This window comes from Melanotaenia boesemani, chromosome 1 (assembly GCF_017639745.1).
Source record: "Melanotaenia boesemani isolate fMelBoe1 chromosome 1, fMelBoe1.pri, whole genome shotgun sequence".
Classification (NCBI taxonomy): domain Eukaryota; kingdom Metazoa; phylum Chordata; class Actinopteri; order Atheriniformes; family Melanotaeniidae; genus Melanotaenia; species Melanotaenia boesemani.
This window is the reverse complement of record NC_055682.1, coordinates 734703-761685: the sequence shown is the minus strand read 5'-3', so window position 1 is coordinate 761685 and position 26983 is coordinate 734703. Positions and strand designations below refer to the sequence as shown.

Sequence of the window (26983 nt, the reverse complement as noted above, 5' to 3'; positions counted from 1 at the left end):
GATCCAAATAAGGTAGACAAAATTAAGCAATTTTTTAATTCAATTAATCTTAACAGATAGAATGGGGAGGAGGCTGATCTGATAACGCGACCTATCACAGGGGAAGAAATTAAGGACAGTATTTTGAGACTTAAGAATAATAAATCTCCAGGAGTGGATGGCCTTCCTGGAGAGTATTATAAAACATATGGTCTGAAGCCATCCACAAAGAGGGCAAAGACCCAACATCGTGTGCATCGTATCGTCCGATCAGCCGCCTTTGTGTTGATTTGAAAATACTCACCTCTATTATCGCCAATAGAATTCAATCGTGCATAAGAAAATTAGTGAAACCAGACCAAACTGGGTTTATAACACAAAGACAGGGAACTGATAATGTGAGGAGAGCCCTGAATCAGCGGGGAGACACTCCGTCAATGCTTCTCAGCCTTGATGCTGAGGAGGCATTCAACCGAGTGGACTGGGCTTTCCTACAGCACACCCTTAGACAGATGGGCTTTAATGATACTTTTCTTAAATGGGTTCAAACTTTTTATAAATCCCCCAGGTCTAGAGTGCAGGTCAATGGCCACTGCTCCGAGTTTTTTCCTCTTGGACGCGGTACGTGACAAGGAGATGCTTTGTCACCCTCATTATTTTCCCTCAGTATAGAGCCTCTAGCAGAATTAATTAGATCTAACCCTCTTATTCAAGGATTATGTGATGAAGCAAATGTCCAACAAAAAGTGTCACTATCTGCTGACGACATATTAGTATTTTTAAAAAATCCTATTACTTCTGTCCCCGCTTTCCCTAATAGTCTAAATGAATATAGTTTGGTATCGGGGTATAAGGTCAATACAAACAAATCAGAGGCTATGATGATTGTGGGAGACCGGCCTTCCCAGTTAGATGATCTGGTCTCTTTCAAAAAATCTAAACAAGGATTTAGATATCTTGGAGTAGTTCTTACCCCAAAAATATGCCAACTGTACTCTTCTAATTATGAAAAACTTATAAAAGAAATTAAAACAGGCTTAAATAGATGGGATATGCTTCCACTTTCGCTCCTAGGACGGACTGAATGTGTAAGAATGAATATTTTACCAAGATTACTATTCCAATTTCAGTCCCTCCCAGTCTTTGTATCACAGTCTACATTTAAGCTTTTAGAAAAACTTATATCAAAATTCATCTGGCAGAATAAAAGACCAAGAATAAGACTTAAAATTCTAAAGTCTGGTAAAGAAAGAGGAGGCCTTGGATTGCCTAACTTAAGACTTTACTATTGGGCTGCTCAAATAAGAGCAATAGTGGCATGGATCATTAGGGATCCAGAAACACAATGGGTCTAAATTGAGGAGTCCTCACTACCAGGTAAAAGTCTTTCAACTCTTCCATTTCTTAGCCTGCAATCCCAGAAAGAAATTTAAAATAAATAATCTATGGGTTAGACATGCAGTAAAAGTATGGAACCAAATACAGAAACAAACAAAGGGATCTATATGCCTGTCAAGGGCAATTTCTGTTAATAGGAATATTGAGTTTTTACCATCCCTGTGTGATAGGACCTTTGATAGATGGTCAGAATGTGGGTTGATTACAATAAGCCAGTTGTTTGAGGGGAATATACTTAAGACTTTCTCCCAACTGAAGAACAAATTTACTCTCCCCTCTACTGACCTGTACAGATTCCTACAGATCAGACACTATGTGTATCACAACATGCAGATTGGGAATGTATTAAAAGGGAACAAATATAGAAAAACATTTTATAAACTTATCAGAAAACCCCTGAACGATGAAAAAACAGGTTTCTTTGATGTACAAAAAACTAATGATGGATATGTCAGATAATACCCAGTATATTAAGCAACAATGGGAGATGGAACTGAATGTCATCTTGGAGGAGGATTCTTGGGAAAACATCTGTGTTAGTGGTCATAAGGGAATCTGGAGTCAGCTCTGGAGAGAATTTGATTGGAAAGTCAAAATGAGATTTTTCCGAACACCACTTAAGACTTTCCTTTCCAAAAGTAGTTCTACTGAGAACTGCTGGAGGAACTGTGGACTTGTGGGTGACCACAGTCACATTTTCTGGGACTGCCCTCAGATACAACACTTCTGGAAAACTGTTAAAGACACGTTGGAGAAAATACTGAGGATAAACATTCCTCTGAACCCTATAATCTTTCTGCTAGATGTGTTCCCTGACCATCTTACTCATGATCAATGCTTTCTATTACATATTCTTTTAATGACAGCAAGGAAAATGATTACGGTTAACTGGATGAAACCTGATCCACCGAACACTGATCACTGGATAATGAAAATTAGGCACGTTTACAAAATGGAACAATTAACTGCCCAACTACAACTAAAAACTCAGAGTTTTGAAAAACGATGGAACCTATTGAAACTTTCTTTAACTAGGATGCTTTGTTTTCCTTCTCTTTTGTTATCTACCTTAGCCTTGTATGGTGAAAAATGTAAACTTTGTAATTTTGTATCTTTGTACTGAAGTTAAGGCCCAGTCTCAGGTTGAAATTGTTTGTATGTAAATTGCCTTGTTTCTGTTTGGCAATAAAAGTTAAAAAAAAAAAAAAAAAATCCCCTCAAAACTAACACAATTTTCCCCACACAGATGCTACATATGGAACAATAAAGACATCACATACAGAAACAAATCTTTATTTTATCCTCTCTGGTTCACCCACAGTATACTCCTGGTCCATCTTCTATTTAACCCAGATGTGTCTTTAATAACTTATCAAGAGTTTGGCTTAAAATATGGACTCACAATCCCTCTGAATGAGTTTAACATAGTTAAAAATCCCAGATGGAACACTAATGCTATTTAAAGGTAAACAGGACAGAATCCAACACTACTACCGATTGATCCGACCAAGTCTTAAAATGGCCAAATGTGTTTCTCTTCAACACGGAGCAGTAATCGTCATATATGCTCATTATTCCAGAAAGATGTTGTGTCAGTTCCATATGTGGAATCTTACTGGAATGGCTTTATTAACAATCCTGACTGGAAAGAGATTTGGAACTTACTGGCTGGATACATTAAATAGCAAAGTAAAAGAAGTCACTTTTAACATAATTCACAGATTTTACACATCCAAAGTTTTAACCTTGCAAAAAGAACATAGATATGAAATGCTATTTTTGTGAAGGACACCCTGAAGATGTGTTTCATTTATTTTGGTCTTTCTCATTCTCCACCAAATTATGGGAAAACATTTGCAATCTGATTCTTACTTGCATTGTAACCTTTTCCCTTTGAACACGGATAGTTTGGCTTCACTAATTATCCATCTGGAATAAAAAAAACAATTTTACATTATTAATCTTATTATATATGTAGCCGAATGGCATATCCACAAAAGTCGATGCACTAGCCAAAAACCACTTCTCTCTGTCTTTTATAATGAGGTCAAACAATCTATTAAAACAAATCGACATTGTCTCAATATGAAAGCCATGAAAGAAAAAAGTCTGGAAGAGGTGCGCATCGAGCTACGCCGAGCCTCAAACATGCGAGCATAAATCCGCCTATAGAGCCACGTTCTGACGAGAGGGAGACGAGCCAACCTCGTGGTAAGATTACGAGCCAAACTGTAGCGTAGTTGACTTATATTCTGTTACTTTCATGTGTTCGTTTAATATTTCATGTTAAACTTTAAGAGGACAATACGGGTAAAGGCCAGATGGTTGTCCCGTCAGCCTGAGGAGTGGAGGACCAACCGAAAGCTTAAATCCATTCGTCCCTCGCATTGGGTCAGTGGATGTTTCAAGCGGAAAAGTCCACTAGCCGCTATGCTAGCTTTTTTTAAATCACATAGACATATGCTAACAGTATTAGCTTTGGCTACACTAGCTATATAGAGAAACTGCGGCGTGGTTTCTTTTTCCACATTAAAATATCATTGCACTTTGTTACTTTCATTTTGTTCTGCATTGGATAACTTAGCAATTTTGTGATGTTAATATGGGGAAAACCGTGTATGCAATATATTTTTTTCTCTCCTTTTTTTCTTCAAATGTGTATACTCTTTTTGTTAGCCTTTGAAATTAATTTAGTTTCATCATTGTTTCATGAAAGTTTCATGAGTTTCATGAGTGATGAATGTGAAAGAAGTTGTACAACTAAAGTAGGAATTGGGAATGGGAATTATTACATCTATGTTCTCTAATCAGCAATGGTTATGTCTGAAAAATATAGGAGTAATTTATTTCTGATCTATAGGTCAGGTTTTTATATAGAGTTGAAGAACCAGAGACGAGGTTTCATTGGTTGAAGACCTGCAAGAAACTGTTCTATTAATGGCTGGCGAGCCACTGCCTGTGTGGAACTGAAGTGATCTTCCTCCCACCTGGAGAGCGGTGGGACGTACTGCACGATAACACTCAGAAACGTGGACTGAATTCACGAGCATCCACTAAAGTTGGAGTGATTCCCTGGTGGAGTGGGAAGGACTGAGATTATTAGGATCTGGAACTGTTTATTTTCAATATTACAAGTATGCACATGTTATTTCTATTCTTTTCAAAGCTGTATATTTAGGCCCTGTTATGTTGTAAGTTCTGAATCATTTAATACATGTTGTTTTCTCAAAAATTGTGTATGCGTGTTTCAGTAGTTACTTACCTCAAGCCTCCTGCCGTTCCTAGACTCCCTGAGATCTGGCCTAAATCAAGCTTATCTTTCTACAGCTTTACTGTGCTGTGTTTAGACTTTGGTAAAGCTTGATAACTAATGGAGTAGAACAGTGCCAATGGTCTGTTACACCTCATGCGTTGGATACACAGGGATTCCTGCTGAGAAAGAAGAGAAACACAGATGAATGACAACAATGTCAGATATTTCTACATGGAGAGTAAAGATAGCAGAGACGAGCCCGGTGCATCATGGGACGTCCCCCAGCAGAGACGAGCCCGGTGCATCATGGGACGTCCCCCAGCAGAGACGAGCCCGGTGCATCATGGGACGTCCCCAAGCAGCCTCGGCCTATAGCAGCAGGACTAAAGAATTGATCCGGGTCACCAAGCCAGACCTGCTATAAGATTTATATTCTTTATATTATTATTTATATTATTCTTTTAGGAAGGAAAGTTTGAAGAGGATCTTAAGGTAGAGAGAGGGTCAGTGTTCTACTTTTAGAACCTCTAGGAGCCAAAAGTAAAGCTGCATTGTGAGCATGAAGAGTTCTGTTCCATTAGGAACATGTCCACTCTTTACATCCTGGTCCACTTCTGGTGATGACTTAACTGAGGTCCATCAGATTCTGGGATGTTCTGATCCATCACTAAGATCCTGTTTGGGACCAGATGTACTTAGTTGTCGTCATTCTGTCTGTGTGGTTCCAGGTCTGGGTCAGGGGGTCCCGGTGGTGTGTCTAATCCTGGAAGGGGGTCCTAATGTCATCTCCATCGTGCTGGAGAGCTTGAAGGAGGACCCTCCAGTCCCGGTTGTGGTCTGTGACGGCAGTGGACGGGCCTCGGACATCATCTCCTTCGCTCATCGATACTGCGAGGAGGATGGGTGAGGATGAATTTGTTTGTTAGTCTCCAGACGATAGAGGTGGGGGTCTCTGGTCATCTCCAGGTGTTTCTGCTCCACCTCCACAGGCAGGTGAGTGAGAGTGTCAAAGACCAGCTGCTGGTCACCATCCAAAAAACCTTCAACTACAGCCGCAGCCAGGCCCTGCAGATCTTCCTCATGGTGATGGAGTGCATGAAGAAAAGGGGTCTGGTAGGTCAGACAAACACAAGGTGCTGTTTGCATCCCCCATGTGCTTATGCCTATTATTGAACCTATTGCACCTATGCTGTTGCAACAAAGCAGTTTCCCCACTGAGGGACTAATAAAAGTGTCTTATACGTATATTTCATTGTTACCACGACAACAATGAGGCTGCTGTTAATCCTGTTGTCTGTGTCACCATTCATCCTCCACTCTGCCCAGTTCATCACCATTCAGTGTAATGATTTCCAGGGGAAGGATGAGTTTAGACCCACTCGCAGGCAGTTGAGGACAGGAGGCAGAATTGTGCAGATGATGAGTGATGTTATTTCAGCCCAAAACAACAAGACTTGACATAACAAAAGTTCAAACTAAGACTAAAAAGAAACATGAAAAACTAAGACAAGCAATAACAGGGAAACCTGGTGAAACCATGTAGAAACCACAAGGACCCGGCAAGGAATAAACAAACCCAGGAGTATAAATACAAACGCAAACAGTTGAATGGGATTGGTGTCCAGCCCAGGTGTGCTAATGAACCTGGAGCCTATACAAAATCACATGACCTACATACTAATTGAAAACATAGTAACCTGAGTAACACAAATTCCTAACTTTACTTCAACCTAGAACCAGAACTTAAAACATGATTCAAAATATAACATAACAAAACCTGACTATAATACAAGAACCCCAACATGACATTATAAACCAAGAACCCTAAAGCCATAATATAAACAAAAACCCAATACACCCCACAATCCCAAAACAAGGTCTTAACTAATTTAAACATAAGACCCATGATCATGTCAGGACCCACACATTTCCCATAATCATGACATTCAGTTTGTTTCTGTCCACATCACATAAACCTGCCTCACAACTGGGACCCCGAGACCCCCCAAGACCAAGCTGAGACCCCCCCACGGGACCAAGCTGAGACCCTCCCCGAGACCCTCATAAGACTAAGATGAGACCCCCAAAAACCCTCACAAGACCAAGCTTAAACCCCCCATACCGAGATGCTCATGAGACCAAGCTGAGACCCCTGCCGAGAAGACCTAGATGAGACCTCCTCCAAGCCCCTCACAAGACCAAGCTTAAATCCCCACCGAGAACCACATGAGACCAAGCTGAGACCCCCCCAACACCCTCACGAGACCAAGCTTAGATCCCCCCACCGAGACCCTCACATGACTAAGTTGAGGTCCCCTTAGACCCTCACGAGACTAAGCTGAGACCTCCTTAGACCCTCACAAGAGTGTTTATTCTCATTTGCCCAGTAAGGAAACAAATTTACCTGAACAACCACAACCAGACGACAATGAACTGTTAATAATAGAGAGGATGTGGGGACCCACGGTGTCGAAGATGCCCCTCAAAAATCTAGTGGGCAGAATGTCTAATTTGCAGGTAGTAGGATTTGCATGCTGAATAAGATCCTTTAAGAAATTTGTTTAAAATGTGTCAGTGAGGACCCAGGTTGGTTCAGGACATCAAAGTTGCCAGGGGCAGGTGGAATGTTATTCCTAATGTTGGCAATTTTATTAACAAAATGAGTGAGAAACTGCTCACATTTTGCAGCAGAAGCATCGATAGTAGGGGTAGGAGGGCAAGTAACTAAGTTTATTGTTTTAAATAATATTCTAGAATTGTTTCTGTTTGAGATTAACTCTGAGAAATACAATTTGCGCGCTTCATCCAATTGGTAGACAAGCATATGGTGTCTAAGGTTTTCTAAAGATACCACAAGTTTATCTTTTTTCCATTTCCATTCTGCTTTTCTGCATTGTTGTTTTAACTACCTAGTATGATGATTAAGCCAGGGTAGGAAATTCCTTTTGACATGTTTTGTTTTATATGGGGCAATAGTATCTAGAATTTCCTGGCATGTATTATTGAAATTGTCCAGGAGCTCATTTACTGATGACACATTTGTTTGCACATTGCTAATCGATGCAGCCAGAAACATGGTGCTAAAACTGTTTGTTGAGTTGGGTTTGAAACTGCGAGTACGGCTGCTTGATGTAAGCTTTTGTATGGTAGAATGCAAATTAGTTTTGAATGAGACACCCTTATGGTCAGAGACACAGAAATTCAAGAGGTTTACATTATCAATGTCAACTACCAGGGAGAGGACAAGGTCAAGAGTATGTCCTCTGCTATGGGTTGGATTTTTTACATGTTGGACTAAGTTAAAAGAATCTATAAGACTAATAAAATCAGTGGTAAAACTTGAAGAACTGGGACATGTATGTTAAAATCACCAACAATTATTACCCTATCATATTTGGCAACAGTGCACACAAGAAAATCTGAGAATTCTTCAATGAATTCAGTGGTGGCTTTAGGTGGCCTATAGATAACGGCACAAAATGTAGGTTGTGGGCCACAGAGAAGAAAGACCAGGGATTCAAATGAAGAAAACGTATCATTAGGGAGGGTGGAGCATTTGTAATCAGATCTGTAGATCACCGCAATTCCCCCTCCACGACCAGACAATCTTGGGTGATTAAGGCTAGAGTACTCAGGTGGACAGGGTTCAGTTAAGGGGATAGTACAGCCAGGTGTTCTTAAAGCAGGATGGGGGACCAAGGTAGCGGTCTTAAAGCAGGATGGGGGCCATGGTAGTGGTCTTAAAGCAGGATGGGGGCCCATGGTAGTGGTCTTAAAGTAGGATGGGGGACCATGGTAGTGGTCTTAAAGTAGGATAGAGGACCATGGTAGTGGTCTTAAAGCAGGATGGGGGACCAAGGTAGCGGTCTTAAAGCAGGATGGGGGACCATGGTAGTGGTCTTAAAGTAGGATGGGGGACCATGGTAGCGGTCTTAAAGCAGGATGGGGGACCATGGTAGTGGTCTTAAAGTAGGATAGAGGACCATGGTAGTTGTCTTAAAACAGGATGTGGGCCCATGGTAGTGGTCTTAAAGCAGGATGGACCAGTTCTCTGGTTGAGGGACAGGTTGAATATGGAGATGAGAATGTCAGGCAGCTCAGTGGAACATGTTCTGAGGGCTCGTCCAGGGATGCTGTCTGGCCCTGCTGCTTTGTGGGGGTTGATCCTCCTCAGAGCTTTGTTTACCTGGGCTGATGAGACGACTGGTGAGGGGGAGGGGGTGTTGCTGTCCAGGTGTCTGAGAGCCTCCTCTCTGTGTGGGGGGGTGGAGGTCTCAAAGGCAAGGCAAATTTATTTGTATAGCACATTTCATGTACAAGACAATTCAAAGTGCTTTACATAAAACATAAAAACATTACAGCAAGGTGCAGTGAAAGAAAATAAAGAAGAAAGAAAAACAAAGACTCAAAGCAGGTGTAGAACTTGTTGAGGTCATCAGACAGACTGCCTGTGGTGCTGATGGTGCTGGAGCTGCTCCTGTAGTCTGTGATGTGCTGCAGACCTGCCACATGCTGGACTCAGCAGTGGAGTTGAAGCCGTCCAGCTTCTGTCTGTCCTGCCGCTCGGCTGCTCTGATGGCCTTCCTCAGTTCGTACTTTGCAGCTTTGTACTCGGTCTCATTGCCAGATGTAAATGCAGTGGAGCGAGCACGCAGCATCTGACGTACCCGACTGTTTATCCGGGGCTTCTGGTTGGGGAACTTCCTGACTTGTATGGAGGGAATGATGTCATCCACAAGAGTGCTGATGTACTCAGTCCCATAGTCACATAGTCCTGTACACTGACAGAAGAGTCCTTCAGAGTGGCTGCAGCTTTCTGGTTGGCTTCTGACCAAGCTGAGACCTCCATAGACCCTCACATTACCCCTTTAGACCAGGGGTATCAAACTCATTTTCATTCTGGGCCACATCAAGATCATGACGTCAATGAGCTGGTTGTGGCAGAATGTTTGGGTAAAACTAGCCGTTAACAAGTTGTTAAAAATGAATAAATAGCTGTCTCTGCATTGGATGACTCGTTCTTAAAATTAAAATTTTCTCATTGATAAAATATTTAAGCACACAGCTATTTTAACATTTTATTAATCAAGCCAAGAAACTCTGATCATTAAAAAAAAGCCTGAGCTTTTCCAACTATGTGCACAAGAACAAACATTAAAAGCAAAGTACTAGCTTCCCTCGAAGCTTGGAGTCACATGTGAGAGAAGTAAACGGGCCTCTAACTGTCTGGCATAAATGCCAAATTAACTCTACACTGGGCTGAATGAACACATTCACAGGCTGAAAATATGAAACACACACAAAGCAAATCTTTTAAATGACTCAGAATGTCAATGTAAGCAGTCTGAGCTCACAGCTGTGATGCTCAAGCCTGTTTGATGCATGAAATAACTGAGATGACCTGACTAATGACCCCTTCTCCTTGGACCACAGCAATCAAGTGGCGCCTCCGTCCTGGTCGGACGCCTGTTGCAGCAGCTCCAGTTCTGCGGGTGCTTTTACTGTTATTTAGTATTTATTTAGTATTTATTTTATCTTTCCTTTGGTTTTTCGCTGTGTTTATTATTTATTGCAACGGAACAGCAATGGTTTTTGTATGCTCCAAGTTCTTCTTTTCACTTTTATTGCTGCTCTCGTTACTCCTCGTAACCCGGAGCAACGCTCACAGTGGCAGGCCCATTGTTTACTCTCGCGACCAGCTGTTAGCGCTGAGTAAACCTGTACTGTCGCCGGGGGTCAGGCACGATATCCCGAAGGAGCTACGGAGGAGACGCCGGGGATGCAGAGCCGGAGTGAGGGTGAAGGCAAGGAAGTGGAGATACAAGCCTGCTGTTCCTGCCATCATAGTGGGGAATGTGCGCTCTCTGGCGAACAAGATGGACGAGCTGGCGGCGCTGATTAAAACACAGAGGGAGTACCGTGGGTGCAGTTTACTGAGTTTTACGGAGTCGTGGCTGCACTCACATATTCCGGACCACAGCGTTGCTATACCCGGCTTTGTGACCGTGCGGGCGGACAGAGACGTGACAGACAGCGGTAAGAAGAAGGGAGGAGGGATTGTGCTTTATGTGAATGAACGTTGGTGCAATCCCGGACACGTCCGTGTCAAGGAACGTCTCTGCAACCCAAACGTGGAACTGCTGGCTGTTGGGCTACGGCCGTATTACTTGCCAAGAGAGTTTACATCAGCCATTGTGTTAACTGCTTACATTCCCCCATCAGCTGATGCGGAGGCCGCCGCTGACGTCATCAGCTCCGTCGTCTCCCGGTTGCAGACGCAGCAACCAAATGCCTTCATGGTAATCACAGGGGACTTTAATCATGCTAGCATGGACAGAACACTGACTGACTTCACTCAGTATGTGGACTGCTCCACTCGGGACAATAAAACTCTGGACCTACTGTATGCAAACGCACAGGGAGCATACAGTGCAACCGCCCTTCCCCCCCTTGGCAGATCAGATCACAACCTGGTTCTGCTTTCACCAAAGTATGTGCCTATTGTCCGGCAGCAGCCTGTGCCCACAAGGAGAGTGAGGAGGTGGACACAGGAGGCTGAGGAGGCCCTGCAGGACTGCTTTGACTGCACAGACTGGGATGCACTCCGCCTGCCTCATGGGGAGGACATCAACAATATGACGGACAGCATCACGGAATACATCAAATTCTGTGAGGACACTGTCATGCCCTCCAGGACTGTTAGATGCTTCCCAAACAACAAGCCGTGGATCACTAGCGACCTGAAGACCCTACTCAACAAGAAGAAGAGAGCCTTCAGGTCTGGAGACAGGGAGGAGCTGAGGAGGGTGCAGCACCAACTGAGGGACAAGTTGAGGGAGTGTAAGGACTCTTACAAGAGGAAGCTGGAGGCCAAACTCCAGAAGAACAACATGAGGGAGGTGTGGTCTGGAATGAAGGAGATCACAGGATGTGGGGGGAGAGGCAGACTGGCTGATGGTAACAGGGAGAGAGCTAACGAGCTTAACACCTTTTTCAACAGGTTTAGCTGTCAGACTCCCCCTGTCTCCTCTGCCCCTACCCCAGCCATCCCACACCTCCCCCCTCTTCCAACTGCTCCACTGCTCTCCCCTCCCCCCCCTACAGTGAGCCCACTGGATCAGACTGGACTTCAACCCATAACACCTCCCCCTGCCCCAACCCCTTCCCCTGGCTTGACTGTAACAGCCTGGCAGGTGAGGAGACAGCTGGAGAGAGTGAACAGACACAAGGCTGCTGGCCCGGATGGTATCAGCCCCAGGATACTGAGGACCTGTGCCAGCCAGCTGTCTGTAGTTCTCCAGCACCTCTTCAATCTGAGCCTCAGCCTGGAGAAGGTGCCACAACTTTGGAAGACCTCCTGCCTGGTTCCTGTTCCTAAGAAGTCATCTCCATCTGGCCTCAGTGATTACCGTCCAGTTGCCCTTACATCACATGTGATGAAGGTGCTGGAGAGGCTGGTGTTGGCCCACCTGAGGCCGCTGGTGAAACCTTCTCTCGACCCTCTGCAGTTTGCCTACCGGCCACGTGTGGGGGTGGATGATGCTGTCATCTATCTGCTGCAGCGAGCTCACTCGCACCTGGATGGTAGTGGAGGCATTGTGAGAGTCACATTCTTTGACTTCTCCAGTGCCTTCAACACCATCCAGCCTTCTTTACTGAGTGGGAAGCTGCGGCTGATGGGTGTCGGCGGGTCCTCTGTCTCCTGGATCGCTGATTACCTGACAGACAGGCCGCAGTTTGTCCGGCTGGGCGGTGTCCTGTCTGATGTGGTGATGAGTGATGTAGGAGCCCCGCAGGGCACTGTGCTCTCTCCATTCCTGTTCACCTTATACACCACAGACTTTCAGTACAACTCAGAGTCATGTCACCTTCAGAAATATTCTGACGACTCTGCAGTTGTTGGGTGTATAAGTGGTGGACGGGAGGAGGAGTACAGGGGGCTGGTGGACGGATTTGTGGAGTGGGCGGGTAAGAATCACCTGCTGCTTAATGTGGACAAGACCAAAGAGATGGTGTTAGACTTCAGTAAGAAGGGATCAGCTCCACAGCCCCTCTGCATCCTGGGTAGTGATGTGGACACGGTTGAGGAATATAAATACCTGGGAGTGACTATTGATAACAGACTGAGCTGGAAGACCAACAGCACAGCTGTGTACAAGAAGGCCTGCAGCAGACTCTACTTCCTGAGGAAGCTGCGGTCGTTCAACGTGTGCAGCAAGATGCTGGAAATCTTTTACCAGTCTGTTGTGGCCGGTGCCCTGTTCTCATCTGTGGTCTGCTGGGGGGGCAGCATTGCAGCCAGTGACACCAACAGACTGAACAAACTGATCAGGAAGGCTGGCTCTGTCATTGGCTGCAGACAGGACACTTTAGAAGCAGTGGTGGAGAGGAGGACACTGAACAAACTGTTATCTATCTTGGATAACCCGGACCACCCTCTCCACCCTGTGCTGGACAGACAGCGGAGCTCCTTTTCCAAAAGGCTCAGACAGCTTCGCTGTCTCAAGGACCGCTTCAGGAAATCTTTCCTGCCACACGCAATAAGACTGTTTAACTCATCATCATGGTCTCAGAGATAACAATATGAGTGACTGTTGTAACTGGTGAATCTTTGCACTGACTGGATCAACCTTGCACAGTTAAACTCCTCATCTTCACTACTAATCATTGCACTGGACTATATTATTCGCTGGCTATTCTCACTCTTACTGTGTATAGCTAAATACCTAATTGTATAAGTCTTGTAAATATTGAAATTTTTATACTGTTTTTCATTTTTTTTGCTACCTTAAGAAGCACAACTGCTAAATGACTGTACCACTGCAACACCTAAATTTCCCAGCTTGGGATGAATAAAGTACTTCTATTCTATTCTATTCTATTCTATCACGCACCATCCTCATCCGCCATCAAGTCCTGTAAAACACACTAAGCACAAAGCAAGCCCAACCATTAAACTCCGCACATAACTCTTATTCATGGTAATATATATAATATGTGTGTGTGAATAATATTTTTTTAATACTTGCCTATTTGTTTTCTGGCCTGATGTCTGACACCGTTTTCCAGAGCTTAGCTTGGCGATTTTTGGCTTCATGTCTTGTGCAGTGGCAATCCTCAAGACAGCGAGAAGGCGGTCATCAGTGAGACGGGATCTATGCATGACTGAAAACACCATGGACAGCATGAAGTCAAGCTGTGGCCTTTTGAAGCCGGTAAAAGTCTTGGATTTCAGCATCCTGGAACTTTGCTCTCAAGTCACCATCACTTTGGCGATCTATTAATTCTAACTGAAGGACATAAGAAGAACCGTAGACATCTGCTGTGGAAGGACTGGAGAAGATGCCAAACCCTGAATGACGTGTTCTGAAGTCAGAGAAGCAGAGGGTCAAGAACCGGGAAATGTGGCTGAGATGCTCGGACAGAAAGGGACGTGGATCAGATTGTTTTGTTTGAGATTTCTGAAGATGCAGTTGATGGTGAAAAGCAGCGACCAGGTTGTACATCTCCACCGCTTCAAAAATGTCCCTTCCTGTTGTGGTCCCATGCAGTGATGTTACATCCAAGAGCTCCTCACAGACACTCGTGTCTTTCCTCACACCGCGTATGAAAGTAGATGGCCGTGCAGGGTCCGTATTATTGGTGCGTTCATCATGCGATTGAAAAGGCCACATAACTATTTGTGTCTTTTGCCAGCTCTGCTGCCAGCTCCGTCACCCTCTCTGCAATGGTGTCAAACTGTCAAACTGGTGCTGCTTAATGCTGCATTTGGTCAGGACACACCTGCTCACTCACCGTGCGCATGCACTGCTTCAAAAAGGCACCCTACGAATAACACGGCAGCACGGGCGATATCCTCAGCTGCGATGAAGCTGGCTCTCAGCACTGCATCATGTCTGGCTGAGGCTTTTGTAAACATATTCTGCTGGGATTGCAGACTATTTTTTATGTCTTTAATGAGTTGACATTTTTCATCGCGGCTAACAGTAGCATATATAGCTCTGTGTTTTGTGCTGAAGTTGTACTCCTTCATTAGCAACAGCCTCGTAACACAGTTTTTCTCCGTGAAGCACAAACAGGCATTCGACAGCATCAATTTTTCTTTTCTTGGACATTTTGGGTTACTTCCTTTCATCTTCATCTCCTGCTTAAAAAAACAAACAAACAAACAAACAAACAAAAAAAAACTGTGCTAGTTAAATGTCAAAGTGAACACTACCCTCTGGTGGCAGGATGCTGTTACTTAAGGCTGCTGCATGATGGGAGCAGCTGCGCTGATTAGACAGTTATAGCAATCTCCAGAGGGCTACATAAATGATTACGGTTGGCTGGATTTGGCCCAGGAGCCTTGAGTTTGACACATGTGCCTTAAACCATCATGAGACCAAGCTAAGGTTCCCCACAAATAGGTGGATGGATGAAATCTGTGATTGTGTGTAAATACACTGTTACAATAATCAAGCCGACTAAAGATGGAAGCTGGACTAGTTTTTCCAGGTCCTGCTGAGACATCACATCTTTTACCCTTGATATATTCTTAAGCTGATAGTAGACTGACTTTGTGGTTCCCTTCATGTAGTTCTCACAGTTTAGGCCTGAGTCCATCACTACGCCCAGATTTCTGGTCTGGTTGGTGGTTTTTAGGTGTATAGACTGAAACTCTGTGGTGACACTTAATCGTTCCTCTTTGGCTCCAAAGACCATCACCTCAGTTTAGTTTTTGTTTAACTGGAGAAAGTTCAGACACATCCAGTCATTAATCTCCTCAATACATTTACCAAGAGCCTGTACGGGGCCTCGGTCTCCTGGTGACATTATAATATATACCTGTGTGTCATCTGCGTAGCTATGGTAACTAATGTTATTGTTATTTATGACGTGTGGCAGTGGCAGCATGTAGATGTTAAACAGAAGAGGCCCCAGGATGGAACCTTGGGGAACTCCACATGTAATTCTTGTCTGTTCAGATGTAAAGTTACCTACTGACACAAAGTACTTCCTCCCTCCATCCATCCATCCATTTTCTTCCGCTTATCCGGAGTCGGGTCGCGGGGCAGCTGCCTAAGCAGAGAAACCCAGACTTCCTTCTCCCCGGCCACATTCACCAGCTCATCCGAAGGGATCCCGAGGCGTTCCCAGGCCAGCCGAGAGATGTAGTCTGTCCAGCGTGTCCTGGGTCTGCCCCGGGGCCTCCTTCCGGTGGGACGTGCCCGGAACACCTCACCAGGGAGGTGTCCAGGAGGCATCCTAACCAGATGCCCGAGCCACCTCATCTGGCTCCTCTCGATGTGGAGGAGAAGCAGCTCTACTCTGAGCCCCTCCCGGATCACCGAGCTTCTCACCCTATCTCTAAGAGAGAGCCCGGCCACCCTGCGGAGGAAACTCATTTCGGCAGCTTGTATTCGAGATCTCTCTTTCGGTCATTACCCACAGCTCATGACCATAGGTGAGAGTAGGAACGTAGATCGACCGGTAAATCGAGAGCAGCGACTCTACTCTGAGCCCCTCCCAGATCACTGAGCTTCTCACCCTATCTCTAAGGGAGAGCTCCTCCACTTGGGGCAGGACCCTAGCGAATCGCTCCAGTGAGAGCTGAAGATCACGTCCCGATGAAGCCAACAGAACCACGTCATCCGCAAAGAGCAGAGACCCAATCCTGAGGCCACCGAACCGGATCCCCTCCACACCTCGGCTGCGCCTCGAAATTCTGTCCATAAAAATTATGAACAGAATCGGTGACAGAGGACAGCCTTGGCGGAGTCCAACCCGCTCTGGAAACGATTCTGATTTACTGCAATGCGGACCAAGCTCTGACACCGGTCGTACAGGGACCAGACAGCTCTTACAAGCGAGCAGATTGGTTGGGCAAACTCCCATGCCCCCTCAAAGACCCCAAAGATGGTGTAGAGCTGGCCCACTCTTCCACGACCGAGACAAAAACCACACTGCTCCTCCTCAATACGAGGTTCGTCTATCCGACGGACCCTCCTCTGCAGCACCCCTGAATAGACCTTACCGGGGAGGCTGAGGAGTGTGATCCCCCTGTAGTTGGAGCACACCCTCCGGTCCCCCTTTTTGAAGAGGGGGACCACCACCCCAGTCTGCCAGTCCAGGGGGACTGTCCCCGATGTCCACGCGATGCTGCAGAGGCTTGTCAACCAAGACAGCCCTACAGCATCCAGAGCCTTAAGGAACTCCGGGCGGACCTCATCCACCCCCGGGGCCTTGCCACCAAGGAGATTTTTAACCACCTCAGCGACCTCAGCCCCAGAGATAGGTGAGCCAGCACCAGCTACCCCAGACTCTGCTTCCTCATCAGAAGACGTGTTGGTGGGAGAACTCCATGAGCAGACACCTTATCGTGGTGGAGGAGTTTGTGTGTCCTGACATCCTAGCAGCTATGTTGTCGGGGGCGCATGCCCCTGGTAGGGTCACCCATGGCAAACAGGTGTCTAGGGGAGGGACCAGACGAAGCGCAGCTCAGACAAAGTACTTCCTGTTCTCTAAAAAAGATTTAAACCAGCGTAGCACCAGAGAGGCCACCCAGTTCTCCAGTCGGGAGTAATATATTGTGGGCGACTGTATCAAATGCAGCACTGAAGTCCAGTAAGACTAAGACTGACATTTTTCCATCGTCTGTGTTCAAACATATGTCATTAATGACTTTGGTCAGAGCATCTCAGTGCTGTGGTGCTGTCTAAAACCTGACTGGAAGACATCGTAGCAGTTGTTTTGTGTTAAAAATAGTTTAGTTGATGAAAAACGACTTTTTATGATCTTACTGAGAAACAGAAGATCTGAGATCAGCCTGCAGTTGCTCATTTGTCTCTAGATTGTCCTTTTTAGCAGAGGTTTGATTACAGTTGTTTTTGGAAGTTCTGGGAAGACGCCTGAAATGAAACCAGTTCACAATTTGGACCAGGTCTGGTTCCAGAGACAACTTTCACTTTAATAGGAACAATAGCATCCATAATATTTAGCATGTTAGCATTAAAATTAGCAGCAAGTTTTAACAGATGAGATGTGGGAAAATGTATGTTCTGACTGTCACAAAGAATTGGAAGCCAACTCTGGAGAGAGTTCGACAGGAAAACAAAAACTAGATTTTTTAGAACCCCTTTAAGGACATACATGTCTAAAAGTACCACTACAGACAAGTGTTGGAGAAACTGTGGCATGGTTGGTGACTACACCCATGTTTTTTGGGACTGCCCAAAATAAGATCATTCTGGGAGAATATCAAAAAGAACATAGAGGACATCTTAAGGACAGACCTCCCCATGGATCCTCTCATATTCCTTCTGGACTTGTACACCAATGACCTTCTCACCAAAGATCAGTGTTATATTTTGCATGTCCTACTGCTGGTTGCACGAAAGACCATCACCCTAAACTGGCTTAAGCCTTGCCCACCAACTATAGCTCAGTGGAAGAAAAAATTAAAACAGGTTTATTTGATGGAATGTCCAGTGATGACTGCCCAACTACAACTGAAAATTGATATTTTTTCAAAAAGATGGTCGAGAGTGTCTACTCTTTTTGACTAATACTTGTTTTGTATTGGAATGTATGTTGTGTATTTCCCCCATTCTGCATATGCCTACTGTCTTCTTTGTACCTACTAGGATGAGCCCAATCTCAACACGTGTTAATACTTGTTAATATGTTATGTTAATTGCCTGTGATTTTGCGTTCTAAGGCAATAAAGTAAAAAAAATGACTAGCAGCAAGCTCATTGGCTGAAGCCCCTGACAGTGCAGGTGTTAAAGAGAAGACCTGGTTAAACATCCCAGCTGTGTTTTCAGTTATACACGTTCTGTGGTCACCTCTTCTGAGACATTAGTGTGAACAGGAATCGTATCTCAAAGAAAACACAGTAATGATCAGACAGGCCACATCACACACAGTAAACATGGAAACGTCCAAACCCTTTGAAATCACCAAGTTTAGAGTGTGTCCTTTAACGTGTGTGGGCTCTGTTATATGCTGAGTCAGCCCAAAGTTCTCCAGACTGTTACTCAGATCTTTAGTCCCCTTATCGGGAGGATTGTAATTACACAGTCAAAATCCAAACAGATTGTAGCAGCAGTTCACTAAACTCTTTATAAAATTCTGCGCAGTGCCCTGGTGGTCTATAGAAATTTAGCTATATTATTTTATGATAAGCTTTCAACTGAAGAGCCACATATTTAAAAGAAGTAAAACTTCCAAGAGATAACTGCTTACACTGAAATGATTCATTAAATAAAACTCCTCCTCCTCTCCTGTTCAGTCTGACCTCACTGATAAAACTAAAGTTGGGAGGGGTTGACTCTATCAGGGCAGCTGTGTTATTATCTTGGTTTAACCAGGTTTCTGTTAAAAACATAAAATCATTAATTAAAATGTTTCCCTGCTAATGACCTAACATTTAATAAAGCTAACTTAATGGGTTTGGAATTGTTTACTCTATGTTTGGGGGCACGCTGTGGCTCACAGGGTATGTTAACTCTACTTAGAAACCTTTTAGAAAGCAGCTCTCTGTGTTCTGACCGAACTGCTTTTCTCCTTCTGTTGCCAAACAGTCCAGATATTTTTGGACCTTCTAATAAACAGGGGTCCAGCTGGAACTGGGAAATCATGACTGCTGTTATCTACACAGCCTGGACCCTCCACACATCATACATCCCAAACATGAAGCTGGCATGGTGGTACAGGAGGGGCTGGGTGCCCCCCATTTAGCTGCCCCGGTGGGGGGTTTATGGGAGACAGAAACATACTGGGGCATGGGGTTAGTTTGGTCACAATAGTGACCAGCTCTTTCATCTGGTAGGTGAAGTTCAGGAGGGGTGGGGAGGATGGGGAGAGGGAGGGTGGCTTGGATGGAGGATGATGAGATGAAGGGGGTGGGTCCTCGTTGAGAGCTTTGGGGCTTTCTTCAGGAGGGGCTGAGGTGGTTTTTTCTTAAGGTTTCCTCTAGGCTCTGTCTTATCACGTTGTTTTGGTCTCACTGTTGCATCTCCATGCTGGGCCTTTCCAGCCTCATCTTCTACCCGTCATATTATCTCTTCCATCTATATCTAATATTAATATATTATACTGCTGTCTCAGTCTGCCTGATCCTGTTTGTTTTTACACGTGGTTGCTGTCTACTCTTGGACGGGTTGTACTGGAATACATGTGTACTGCACTTATATAATAACAAACAGTCTTGAGTCTTGTCTGTTGTCCTTGTCTGAGGGAACAGAGTCTGTTCAGAAAATAAAACAGTCGTCATGGAGACCAGAGTGTCCAGCCTCAGTCAGACTAAGAGGAGAACAGTCCTACAGATTCAGTTCTAGGGACCGTCAACAAACTGCGGTTTCCAGAGTGTAACATTAACCTTGCAGAGGATGAAGATGAGGAGGGTGAAGCTGAGCAGTTTTCTGCATTAACATGAACCAGAGGGGATGTAATGATGAAGAAGAGGATACAGAGACAGCGGTGAGTCCTGAAAGGAGTGTTTAGAACAAAGCAGATGGCAGAGGAGGACGTCAAGCTTTTACATGCTGAAAACGTCATCATCATCAAACATGGCTGTTATTAGACCATGTTTATCCTCAGAGACGGTCTGAAACGGGAGTTTTACAGCTTGACTTACACAGGTTTTTAATAGATATACCAGCTGGTGTACATGCTGACTGGTTAAACTGGTTAAAGTCGTGTATCTGAGCCAGTCTGTGGCCTCACATGCTGACACACCTGCTCACTGCAACATTAACATAATCACAAAGCTTTTACATTTAATGCAGCACTTAATGGGGATTGTTCTGTCAGCATCCATTTATTTAATCCCACAATCCTCAGCTGCTCCCACAGAACATCTGCAGCTGGATGTAAAACAATGTGAGCATCAACTCACTCCCACTGATCTGCTGCCAGATTAGAACCAGTCTGGATCTGGAGCCTGAGTCAGGGACAAAACCTGAAGAACCAACTCAGATCTGAACCCACGCACCGGTCCAACACCCAGAGTGGCGTTATCGGGCATCGTCCAGCGTCATCTGGAGTTACTGGACGTTGGTTGGGTGGGAGGGTGGATAGGTGGGGTTTTGGGTGGATGGGTAAACAGTGGAGGTGGGGTGCGAGGTTGTTGGGCGGGTTGAGAGTAGCCTGAGTGGGCCGGGGGGGGGAATGGTGCTCTTGTATTATATGGCGTGGGTGTAGATGTGGGATTATCATTAGATGCATGTTTGGGAACGTGAATGCATGAAGTGTTTGTATATGTGTATTTATAAGGGTACAAATGGGTAAATAATAACCATTTTCCTCTAAGTGCCAGGGATTTATTTTCCTCTAAGCAAACTGTTTATTAATCCATCCTCTTTTTTTTTTCCTGTTCTGACAGATTTCAGATCTTTAGTTTGCTTGGTTGAAACATAGATCAGGCCTTCAGTGTTGATTCTTAAAAGTAAAACATGTATTTTTCTTCTTTTATATATGTTTGGGACCTTGATCTCAAAGAGCCATGTTATCCATTTTAATTTACCAATGAGCCATGACAGATCAATACCAAAGAAAATCATTCCAGTATATGTGGATGTGGCTGCTAATAACCCCTAAATGCAGTATGTTATGGTTCACACATGAGACCACGACTCAGTTATTATGCAGCCTTTTTGTTACTCAAGACTCCAAGGAGACAAGATCAGGTTAACTATGCTTTAATACAGATCAGTACTGAGAGGAAGATTCATACTGGTACCAATACTGAAGAAGGCAAGGGGGGTTGAGGAATGCAGGAACAGAGAGTCCATAAGATGTGTAGGTTTAAGGTCCGACAAGGAGTAACTGAGAAGGTGGAGTATATAAGGGCTGGAGAGTCAATGGGAGACAGGTGTGACAGGTTGGCTTGATGATGATGATGAGCAGAGCAGGACCAGGTGTGGAGGATCAGGGAAGTGCAGATGGAGTGGAGTGACTGGCTGAGAGTGGAATGACAGACTGAGTGGCTGTAACACTTTAAGAGCAAAATGAAGCTGTTTCAGGTTTATAAGAAATTATAGATACCAAGATATTCAAAACCGTAACTTAAACCAAATGTGAGCAAAAATAAAATAATCAGGACCCAGAGACACACAAGCAGTGTTGGTGCGAATCACGCACACACTTAAAGTTGTCAGGAAATCAGGAGAGTTGCAGCTTGCATCACCACACAGAACCAAGCAGGGAAACTGCTGTTCGGTATTTACATAAATACACATAAGGATCAGCATGTTGGCGTTTCCACCTCTGGAGGAAGGTTTTACTCTCTCACTGCTTCAGCTGTAGGAATGAGAGAGAAACCATCTTATCAGATCCTGGGTCAGCGGTTAGACGGTAATCTGGAGGAAATATAAATTCATGTGTCAGTGAGTCACCGTTAGGATGCATCTGAAGGATCAAATAAAGAAAATATTATTTTCATCTGGTTTTACTCATTTCTCTTTCTTTTAAAACAAGGAGCCGATCAGTGTTGGAGACCTGAGGAAAGGTTGCTGCCACCAGCTCGCTAAACATGTTCTCTGTTTTCTAAACCAGACAGGGTTAGTAGCTCTTCATGTCATGTTGTCATGTCGTCAGTAGCAACAGGTACTTCATTGCAGTGAGCGTGTAGCTGTGTCCCAATTCAGGGTCTGCACACTTCGAAGTGCGCAGACTACGTAGGCTACAGAGTGTCCTCCGTAGTCTACACACTTCGAAGTCTGCTTAAAGTTCGTGAAATGGGACAGCCTACCTAGTCTACAAGAATTTCCCATAGCAACAACACAGGACGTTTAATCACTTAAACCTCAGAAATTACTTGTAGGAAACGTCAGCAGACGCTGAACAGAGAGGCAACACCGACAGTTTAAAAAAAAACAAACAAAAAAAAAAAAAAACGGTTTGAGGCTTTGTTGTTTTCCATCCGGTACACAGTTCATTAACCCCTTAAAAGTAACTGAATATCAAATATTACCGAATTTTAATGTCACCATTTAACAAACATGCTTTAAATATACTTGGTTTTGTAACGTTTATACTAAAGTGTAGTTAAAAAAACGAACTTTTTTTTAAAATAAAACTTTATTTAAACTTAATACGACTCTTCTGAGGTTGCTGATTCGCCACCGTCCTGTGCGCAAGGAATTATGGGAGAAAAGAGGCCGCGAAGGATGCATCACCAGCATCCTTCGTTTGAGGCCAAACGAAGTGCGGATTCGAAGGGTGGATTCGGAGGGTCCTTCAAATTCTGTGAATTGGGACAGTACTTCGCGCACCGCGATGACGTATGTGGCCGACGAATCCGCACTTCGAAGTGTGCAGACCCTGAATTGGGACACACCATGTGTGTGTGTTCATGTAAATGTGTGTGTACATGTGTGTGTCTCTTGTTCCAGCTGTGAACTCGTCTTATGTGCAGACCTACTCTAGAACTGAAGCTGTCTTTCGTTTACTTTTAGTGTCTTCTCTTCATAAAGATAAGAACTGTTAAACTTTGGTGTATTAACAGAGTTTTGTATTAAATCATGAACTATTTATGGTAAGAAATCAGAACATCTCACCATCAGTGTCACGTGGTCACATGACTGCTTCCATCTCCGAGTCAGCTCTGCCGGGGATCAGTCAGATGGCAAACCGCCTTTTCATTTTATGTCCAATGACCCTTCTCACCACATGGATGTTCTGTCTCTGGTCAGCAGACCTGGATGGTTTTCCAACCTCTGGCCCCCACCACCCACCTCAGCCCAGTGGCCACGCCACCACGGAAACTGGCCCGGAAAGGTCGCACAGTTTTCTTGTCCCGATTGTCCTCTGAATAAAAGGCATGATCAGGAGCGTTGTGGAGGATGGTGTTCCACCATCCAAAAGCAGATGTTTACACGTCCATCAAACATCTGGTTTCAGTCTCTTTGAAACTGGAAGCAGAGGAACTCTCTGGTGGTAACTGCTGGAGATCTAGAATCCTATAGAACACCAGGTGGAGCAGGTAGGAGCAGGTGGAGCAGGTAGGGGTGGGCATCAGTCTCAGTTCGTAGGACATGGTGATAGTGTTTTTATATCAGTGGGTCTCTGCTGACTTTTATCCTGGCGGAAGAACTGAGTCGGGTCAGGTGTGCAGCCTGTGGGCTTCAGGACTGCAAAATGGGGGTGGGAGGGGGGGGGGGGGGTGTCCCTTTACAGTCGTGAACGTCTTCACGGACTCTGAGTAATCAGTTTACCCGGCCACTCTTAGCCGGTGGCCTTTTCCACCGGGGGACCTCTGCGGACACAGAGGGATTACCAGCTGCAGGCCTGTAACCCGCAGCTATCACCGCGTACGCCCACGCGGTCCAGACTCTCACAAGCCCAAACAGACCCTCTGTCTCCAAACCAGCTTCACAGCTTCAACAAAGTACGTCTAACTCACCAGACTTATTTCAGACTATTTTTTGAGTTCGTTGATTTCGGAGATGAGCTGCAGAGAATCTGAGCGAAGGGTCCTCCTTTCAAACTGGAGGCTAAATGGAAATCCCCACTACCGGGTAGGCTGTAACACACACACCTAACGTAGACCTGAGCTGCAACAACTGGACAAACGAGCATAAGCAGACGCCACAACATATAATACACTTCAGAAATGGTTTTATTGGAAAAAAGGAAAAATCTAGAAGGTCTTTCTCTTTGACTATGGCTCAAACATTCATGTTTGCCTCAGGAGTGTGCGTGTTTGTGTGTAAATGTGACCACCTGAACAAACATGGCTGCTCCATGAACACTCGTGTGATATCTAGCCTATATTCTCTTTGCATTCAGAGCTGCAAACTTGTCATTTTCGGCGACAATCGACGTTTTGTTGGTCAAATGGGTCATTTATGTGAATCGTGTAGAACCAAGAGTTTTTTAAGGGGGGGTCTGGCCATCAGCACCCTTCCAAGCTGAGGTGACGGTTTCATTTTGCCTCCACTTCATGTAGCGTCGAAGGCTCAGAATGGATCTTTAATTGACATTTTCTGGGCCAATCAGAATCTCGGCCCTTGCTTCAGAATCTTGACACACACTCCGCCGAGCCGAGCTCGTCTTTAGCTCCTTTCATGAGACACCTTAATTCGAGGTAAGTCAATCTTTTTGGAGAAAACACGTTCTAGCCATCTAACAGTAGCTAGTTGTAATGTTAATTCCAGCATTGTCTGATTGTCTCGGCTAAATAAAGTTAACTGTTTAGGTTGCTAGTATTTCAGCTAGCCAGCTGCTAACCTTGCAGTAGGCTCAACTTTAGCCTTGTGCTTTGCTGTTGAACCGATGGATGCAGATATGGATATTTAGGGTTGCTGTTTATTTTTTAACCGTATATTTTGCCTCTGTGGAGGTTAAATGTCTCTGTTGGGATAATTAAATGGTTCTTATCTTAGATTCTCTGGTGTGGTGTAGACCAGAGCCTGCCAGAGTTACCAGCTGGAGGTGATGCTGTCAGCTGGTGGGCAGATGTCTTTCAAATGAGAAGGTACCCAGCTTTCACCACAGTGGTACAGCGGTAACAAGACGGCATTAGAGATGTTTAACAGAGTAGACATAAAGTATGGGCCAGCAGATCAAAAGATTTGTGCCAAAACATCCTGTCGGCTGGAAGCAAGAACAAAGCCTTAAGAAAGCAGGAAACCTTGATGGAGATGGAAAGACGGCAGGTGTTTGACTGCCAGCATCCACAAGCGCTGCTGCAGCCAGAAAAACCAAGGCAGAACAGGAGGCTCTGGCCAGAAGGAGGCAGGCGGCCAAACAACAAAAGCGAGCTTGTGAAACGCTTGTCCAGGCTAAGAAAAATAAATAAATGTTTTTCAGTATGATGTCATGTCTGTCTGTGGTTCTTTTAAGAGCATTGCCCAGTGAGTCGCCCCGAGCCACCCGTTCACCACCCGTTCACCTTTTTTTTTTCTGAGAAGTTTGCAGGTCTGTTGCATATGAAAAACAAAGAACACTAAAACCAGGGCCAGTGTGTGCCTGTTTTGCTTGAATATGTTCTCGAATCACAGTGGTGACAGATGAATGTTGGTGGCCCTCAAACTCGATGGACCCAAAGACTACGATGGACAGTTTGTCCTCATCGGAAGTCTCAGTCTTCAGCACTGCCTTTCAGTTTTTTTGGGAGGATTTCGCTTCATCTGTTCTCTTCCATCAGTGCTGGTTTTACTGGTGTATCTGTGAGTATTTCAAACTGCCTCTTCTTCCTGATGCTGCCAGTAGTTTTCCTTGGCCTTGCCTTTGGAAAAGGCAGGATCGCTCAAGGACTGAATGTCTGAGCGGGAGACAACCCTGAGGTGGTTGTTTCAACTGCAGCTTACATCATGAATAGTTGAGGAGTCAGAGTCCATACTGGAGCTGCTAACACCTGCTAAGACAAGCCACCAGTTGCTAACAACTGCTAATACCTGCTAACATGTACTACCAGTCGCTAGCAGCAGCTAATACCTGCTAACGTCTGCGCTCATCACTCACTCCACATGCTGCTGCAATCCTTATCCATAGTCTTGTCACATCCCGCATCGACTACTGTAACTCACTCCTCTTTGGTCTTCCCAATAAATCACTTCAGAAACTGCAGCTTCTTCAGAACTCTGCTGCTCGTATCCTGACTCGCACCTCTTCCTTTCAACATATTTGCCCTGTCCTTCAACAACTCCACTGGCTCCCAATAAAATACAGAATTAACTATAAGTTACTGGTCCTCACTTTCAAAGGTATTCACCATCTGGCCCCTCCTTATCTGTCTGATCTCCTCCATATTGCCACTTCCTCCCGTGCTCTCAGGTCATCCTCCTCCGTTCACCTTACTGTTCCCTCTGCCCTTCTCTCTACCATGGGGAGCAGAGCCTTCAGTCGCTCCCCAGCTCTGGAACTCACTTCCATCCGAGATTAGGAACATCAGCTCCCTTCCATCATTCACATCTGCACTCAAAACCCACCTGTTTAAACTGCCATACTCCCTATAACCCATGTAAACTGACTGTTTTGTGTATTTTTATATCAATGTCCGTTATCTGTTTTAACTCTTATGTAATTTATATTTTTATTGTCTTTTTATGTATTTTTCTTTTTGTGTACGGTGACCTTGGGTGTTTGAAAGGCGCCAAGAAATAAAATGCATTATTATTATTAACACGTACTAACATTCGATAACACCTGCTAACATGTACTACCAGTCGCTAACAGCTACTAATACCTGCTAACACAAGCTACCAGTTGCTAATAACTGCTAATACCTGCTAACATGTACTACCAGTCGCTAACAACTGCTAATACCTGCTAACATGTACTACCAGTCGCTAACAGCTGCTAATACCTGCTAACACATAGTACCAGTTGCTAACAGTTGCTAATACCTGCTAACACGTACTAACA

General features: G+C 44.7%; 1 protein-coding gene and 1 long non-coding RNA gene across 2 annotated transcripts in view; both read left to right on the top strand.

Moving 5' to 3' along the window:
• LOC121641417 (transient receptor potential cation channel subfamily M member 1-like) overlaps positions 1 to 26983 on the top strand; it is a 132421-nt gene that overhangs the window by 27906 nt on the left and 77532 nt on the right. The window contains exons 7-8 of the mRNA XM_041987529.1: positions 5359 to 5533; positions 5620 to 5743. Coding sequence (XP_041843463.1) covers positions 5359 to 5533; positions 5620 to 5743 — 299 coding nt within the window. The remainder of the gene's footprint in view (positions 1 to 5358; positions 5534 to 5619; positions 5744 to 26983) is intronic.
• Positions 9082 to 23735, top strand: LOC121642142. The gene is made up of 3 exons (XR_006010844.1): positions 9082 to 9092; positions 10214 to 10224; positions 23660 to 23735. It is a non-coding gene; the product is annotated as an uncharacterized LOC121642142 (long non-coding RNA).